The 7,058-nt window shown below is 33.3% G+C and overlaps 1 protein-coding gene across 3 annotated transcripts; it reads left to right on the forward strand.

Annotated features, from left to right (window-relative positions):
- The first annotated feature begins 842 nt into the window (after positions 1–842).
- Positions 843–4,786, forward strand: LOC122416948 (TD and POZ domain-containing protein 1-like). 3 transcript variants are annotated; one of them, XM_043430116.1, is made up of 3 exons: positions 843–999; positions 3,020–3,143; positions 3,283–4,786. In XM_043430116.1, exon 3 carries the CDS (start codon positions 3,283–3,285, stop codon positions 4,321–4,323), a length of 1,041 nt encoding a protein of 346 aa, XP_043286051.1. In that variant the 5' UTR covers positions 843–999; positions 3,020–3,143; the 3' UTR covers positions 4,324–4,786. The 3 variants fall into 3 exon arrangements, with proteins under 3 accessions (XP_043286051.1, XP_043286053.1, XP_043286052.1); XM_043430117.1 differs by having other exon boundaries at positions 875–989; XM_043430118.1 differs by lacking the exon at positions 3,020–3,143 and having other exon boundaries at positions 865–999.
- The last annotated feature ends 2,272 nt before the right edge of the window (positions 4,787–7,058 follow it).

Genomic DNA, 7,058 nt, shown 5'->3' on the forward strand with positions numbered 1-7,058 from the left:
TTTATATACACCGGAAAGAGAAAAGAAGGAGAGAGACAGAGAAATTACATAGAACATTTGCGCCAACGTGGTCAAGCCACGACGATCCATATATGAATTACTCTTCCTCTTTCACGCCTTTTTTTTCTCCGTCACCAATTATTGATATGGATTGTTGAGTCTAGGGAGGGCTTCGAATGTGGCCTCGCATAATAATAAACTTCGCTCTCTATCATATCATCATATATTAAATTCCACACGTAAAACATAAACGCTCCGTTTTTATTTTGTGCCTGTTCCGCGCTGAAAAGGTACGTACAGCGCCATCTAACGGAATTGTATGGAGTACCAGTAAACTTTTGTGAAACTCCTCTTTTGATAAAATTCTAACATGAAAACGATTTATGGTATAACTTGACAGTTTTGTTTTGCTATTTTCGCCAAATCATCGATTATAAAAAATAAAAGTATCATACTTTTAGATGCCCTCTGACGAGATTGGTTTTTATTGCACAAGATAACAGTGCAAGTGTTTTATCATTCGAACGTAAAAATTCGATAGTCGCAAGTTTGATTCACCACCCAATACAACAGTCTGGGATTCCCGGAAAATAGACGATTGTGGTCGGTTTTCAAGAAAATCACTTCGTCATTATAACTGTTAACAACAAAACTTGAAATGAAACATAAATTTCCGAGCTGTTTCAGTAAAATTTGTAATTCAAATACTGTAAGAAAGTTACAAGGTCTTCTCTTTATTAACAAAGCTTAATTCGACAAACTGAACGACTGTGATTTTTCCCGCTCAAAACGTCCCATGTGATTCAAGGAAGTTCAACAAAGTTGGGAGGAGAGAGGAGAGTCCCTTTTTTTCTATAACGGTGGTTCTTTGTTCCCCCTCCCTAAATTTCCATCCCTTTGTCGTCGCCCATCATTTCTCACAAAGTATTCATCATTCCAAGAAGCGAGTTCAGACGTAATTCGTTGACTGAACATAAAGACGTAAAAAAGTTCGTTTGCGTAAGTTTTATTCTAGAGATATTTTTTTTGTATTTCAAGAATTGTTTCGTGTACGGTGTACTGTAAATATAATTGCATGAGGGAAACATTTATGAACGCTGACAGAATCGACATGGGTGCGGCAAAATAGTTTCGAGAATTTAGTGGTCATATAAAAATCGAAAAAAATACTTTCCAATTTTCTCTATGCAGAGTCCCAACTTGTCACCGGGCAATTGGACCCCGCATTGTTCGCGTACATCCATACATATACGGGAACAATAAAGAATTGCTGGGTGAACGAGTCGGGACCCTACCTATTCCTGATATCGTGTTTAATGAAAAATGATATTCCTGAATTTGAAAACTTGCATAAATAAGGAATTCATTCGTCGAATACCTGCTCGGTAGATCCGGTCAATGTATACACTAAATTTTTTGTGATGCCATAAAAGAAACGTCCGTAAAAATATAGCATGCCCCGACACTGCAGACATTCTTTCAATGAATTTAACGATTAATATTCGAGGCAAAAAGGAATTTATAGTATTGAAAAAATATCAAAGAATTATGTAATTGAATAAACTGTGTTCAAAATAAATAAGACTGGGATCATGTATGTATCAGAATTTATTTGGAGATATATCATATACTAGTTGAAATAAAGATCTCAGTATTTCCCCCGAAATTCTCCATGTCTGTACAAAAGATCAGGATTTTCTGAGGTCCTGAAGAACAGATTCTTGGCAATGTTCAAAGCTCCGTGGAATCGCTATATTTACTGCAATGTTATATACATTTGTGTTCAGTAATGAAGTATACTCGCTGACGAAGCAATGTTTGCAGGACAAAACAGAAACTTAACTATGTTTTTCAAGAAAAATATAAAGTTGATATTCTTTCTATTGATATCAATGTAATCAAGAAATTTATTAGTTACATATACACAGGAGTAGTGAGAAAAGTAGGCAATGATCATTGAAGAAAGGATAATGCTTGTTAACGAATGTTGAATCAGTGATCTTGAAGAATTATGCAACGATTAAAGAATCTTTGTGCTACCCAGATTATAACATGTTTCGATCAGAGATAAGCACTGTTGCATCAAACTAAAACAAAATTCTCTTTTATTTCTTTAGGATAAAGCCAGTACAAGAGCATAAAAGTGAATCGATTGTTCATAAATTTGAGAGTCTCTCTCAAAGGATTTATCAAAAAATTGAAACTAATTCCTTGCACAAACAAGGAAATTTTGCTATGAATTTTATTTATTTCATGTTCAACATTAAAATTTTGTGTTAATTTTGTGGCATTGAATACTTTTGTGTTTTGAATCATTTCTTTTCAATATGAGCTTCATTCCCAATAAGCATACTTTCAAAACTTTTCATTAACATTCACAACGGCAAAAGTTGTAAATGATAATTAGTTATGGAATTTTCATATGAATATATTCAAATTTTCTGATGTATAAATATTTGAATTTGCTTTTCTTTTTTGCTTTTGTTAAAATTAAAATCTCAATTATTTAACACATATTGAGAATCACGAAAAGCTACACCTACCTATTGAAAACGAGCTTCTATTTGGTTACATAAATTATAAAAAAAGAAACGCCTTTATAAACTTGGTCACTACAAATCTTTATTATCATTTACTGATATTCGTTTTTCCAACGCACACATTTTATGTAAAGTCGATTGTACCTTGAGCATATTTAAAATTTGGGAAAGAAGAGAAAGCATCATCCTCTTTTTAAGAAGATAATCAAAATACTTTCCATTACTTGCTCAGAAATCAATTCATGTAATGACTCCACGATTCTGCAACTTGTTTAGATGTCTTCAAGTTTTTACATATAGAAATGAAGGAATACTTTCAAAAATTGTTTGAAAGCAAGCATTTGTGTTTGGGTTTATTTATAATCTTACGAAAACTATGACCTTACATGTAATAAAACACAAAATACACATTCTTTTATCTTTCCTGATACTATTTTTATTTAAAGTTTACTTTATCTTTACGTTGACCTTATCGACAGGGTATTACATTTTATACTGGATGGAGTGAATTTCTCATCATAAAACTGTATGAGCATCATAATACAACAAAACAAGAAAGAAGTATATTGAAGAAAAGACTATAATTTCAGAAACTTTTTCAAGGTATGCATTGCATGAGACACTATTTTAATATACAGAGACGCGGTAGTGTCTTTTGATGTACGAGGCTTTTAATCTTGACATTTCGCGTTTATTTCATTAATTATGAATATCACTAAAAATTAGTTCCAACTTTGTGCAGATGAGCAATGACTGGGAAGACTTTCCAATCAAACAGCTAGTACATGAGGGTATGAAGATGGCTGGATTTCACATAATAAAGACAAAATATCATTGGGAAATTTACAAAGAGGGTCCTTGCGATGGCGTGTATCAACAAGAATTTATATCCACCACGTTTCCAATTGAAAACAAAACTGAGTCCATGTACTGTAGGATGTTCTTTCCTGTACAAGAAGATCCATCACCATTGACAATGACATTTTTAAACACTGAACAAGTGATGGCAATTCATTTATCTGTATACGGGCCTAGTATGAGTAGTTATATCGAGAAGTACCCAAGAGCATATAAATGTTCATTTGCCCGACCATTTCCAGTCGTTCACACTGTCGATAAGGTTGTCTTCCCTACTAAACAAGTCCCTCTACGATTTTCACTACTCGTTCTCTTCGGGATCGTAAAATGTGGCGGGAACGATAATCCCCCCTTCAAAATTTTTGATGAAATTGCTTATCAAACTCCGCAAAAAAACGTTTTAAAAAACTTCAAAACTATGTTTGACAACAAGAGTCTTTGTGACGTTACCTTCGTATTGGGTGATCAAGAAATGTCTGCCCACAAAACTGTGCTCGCTGCGCAGAGTAAAGTTTTCGAAGCCATGTTTTCAAATGAGATGGTAGAAAAAGAAGAAAGCAAAGTTGTTATTGTTGACACAGAGATGAAGGTTTTCGAGAAATTTCTCAATTACTTCTATACTGAAGACGTATCTGATTTGGCAGAAGTAGTTGATGGGATGATCATACTGGCTGATAAGTATCAGGTTGATGACCTCAAAGCATTGTGTGAGAATCATATGGTGAAAAATCTTTCCGTATTGAGCGTTGTAAAGTATTTATTCATTGCAGATAAATTTTACTGCGCTGAGTTGAAACAAAAATGTATTGAACTTCTTCAAAAAAGTTGGGTAGGAACACTGACCGAGGAAAGTATAGAAGTACTGAAAAATATGGGACAGATACTGTCAAAAAAAAATGACCCCAAAATTGAATCACCTTCGTAAAAGTCTTGATCTATTTGAGTCTCCGATTTGCTACTGACAATCTACAAAAAAATAGATTGACCTAAATTATAGTTGTAAAGCCAGAACGGAGAAAATAATCGCGCAGATTTCAAAAGAAGCAATTTTCTCACGCATTGTTTATCATTTATCATTTTCCCTGTATTGAATATGTTATTTAGCTCTTAATCACTTCCCTTTTTAAAATATCGATAAAACCTACGAATGGATCATACAAATATCGTTTGATTTTTATTTTATTGAATAATTCAAATGCATGTGATTCAATAATTAGTATACGTATATTATAATCATTATTATGATTGTTATAACGTTACCTTGGTAAGGATCGGAATCTACTTCCATAATGAGAACCGAATTGTCGAAGTTGAACGTACATTAGTTAAGTAATACAAAAACAATTTGTATTCTTAATAAGATTTTTAATAAAAATACATCTTATATATACATGTGTAGGCATTACATGCACCTTTTATCCATTTGGCTTTTATAAAATCTCGCATGTAAAACCTACAAACCTTCTAGTTGCCAGTATAAATCGCTAATGAATATTTCAGAAAACTTTGGAATCATGGGTGGTTGTGAAATTCTACGTAGTATAATAAAAAATGTGACAATTCTCAATTTTTAAATTAACTGAGGATTCAACAATAGGCACAGCGTAAGATATGTGGATGACAGAAAAAGAATAAGCATGATAAAATTCAGTTCGAAGCAACGATTTTTTGGAAATTGCACAATGATCTATGAATCTGAGAAATCGAAATAAATACGAGAACCTAGATTTAACTTGCGAAATAGTCTTATAATATGTAATGATTGGTGTTGAATATTATAAGAATCTAAACACAAACTTTCATCGCGACGTCGTCGAAAACTCGATGTTTACAAAAAATTTGCTCACTTGGTAATGACAATTTTTTTTTTTTTTTTTTTTTTTTCAAAACGCGAGATCAATCACGTTTAGTAGACTTCTTAGGATTATTGAAGGTGCTTTTTTTCGTTTCAATGTCAAATTTATAATTTACAGCGAATTGCAAAATCGAGTTTGATCACAAGAACTGTAAAAACGGATCAGAATGTTCCGGTGTACAGCGACAGCAACGAGATCTACACTTCAGGAATGGTTCCGGAATAAGCAAACTTATCGTCAGGTTATGAACGATCATTTTAAATGATGTCCTACAAAATTTGACCGAAATCAATTGACTTATTTCCAAAATATCACCGAAAAATGGTTTTTGCTTCAAGGACTGATGACTTGGCCTGCAAATACCGCTTAAAACACATCAGGATGATTTTTTTCATGGCAAAGAGCATTATTTCTAATGCATATTCGGTATAAGTGCGCTAATTTATTACAAATATGAAATTTTCGACGACAATGTGATAATGAGTTTCGCACTTTTTGCCAAATTTTTTTAGTGAGTTTTTCAATTCGCTATCAATGGAAGCTAGACTAGGCTCACTCACAAACTAACCAAATTTGCTAAAAACACTGTCTTGCTGTTTCCGGATCGGTTGATTTGCTCAGGAGATCGGGACTCTTCAAAAATTCTTTCAATTTTTTTTGTATACACTTCGTTGTACATGTTTCTGGTAAATGATCATGAAAGCAAACTGTATGAAAGTATTGGAGTAGCGTAACATGTGAAATCTACCGCTCCCCGTGGAAGTACACGTAAAACGGTGTAATCCTTGGTTTCCAACAGCTTCGAGATCATTTTTAAATTTTTCACGTATAATTGAGTAATGTCCCAAATAAGTTTTCATGAATTTATCAAAAAGTTACGTCAATATATCACAATTCCATATTAAATTGTTTGTTGAAGCAATCAATTGTCCAATAGGGTGAAGAAAATTTGCTGAACGTATTTTTTACGTCGAATTGTACGACCAGGCATCGGTCGAAAAAAGTACAATCCGCTAGGGTATAATAATACAATATACAATAAATAAATAAAACAAAAACAATAAAATAATAAAAATAATAACAAGAAATATCTTATTGCTCATAATTTCTGAAACGAAAATCGAGATGATTCGTGTTGGTTTCGGTTCTTCAAAAAAAATTATGGGCACTAAGCAATAATAATACGTAAGTACACGTCCAACAAACCTTATGACAAGTTCAGGACGAATGATTCCTCTACATAATGTGATTGCAATATATTGCCATAACCACATAACCTTTGATATCATAAATGGCCGTGCCAAAAATGCTCACCGATCCCTGACATTTTTATTTAAATTTCTAAGTACCAAAGAATATTTGGAACTATCTTCTGTTTATTATACAACTGTGAAATTAGTAGGTTCATTTTCGCACGATGTAAAAATATACTAGTCAAGTCCTTAAAGTTCTACACGTTTCACCAAAACTCAAATTTTCCTTGATATCTGATATATCCAAACGACGTTCGAAGAATTTATTTCTGGTTTCACACGCGGAACCAGCGTGTAAAAGCGTAAAAACATAATAAACATAATTTCAAGCCGAGAAACGCGCTAGCGGTTCGACGCCTTCAAAGAAAAAGAAACAGCCAACACGAGCCCTGCCGCACTTTTATATACGCGAATGTGCCGGTTTTATGACGTCACAGACTTTTAACAAAATACCTTGCAAGGAACCTTATGGAATAGTGAATTTTTTAACTAATGTAATGTTGTCATGCTACCACATCCAAAACAGAGTAGGAAAAAAGTACGAGGAACAC

This window comes from Venturia canescens, chromosome 10 (assembly GCF_019457755.1).
Source record: "Venturia canescens isolate UGA chromosome 10, ASM1945775v1, whole genome shotgun sequence".
Taxonomy (NCBI): domain Eukaryota; kingdom Metazoa; phylum Arthropoda; class Insecta; order Hymenoptera; family Ichneumonidae; genus Venturia; species Venturia canescens.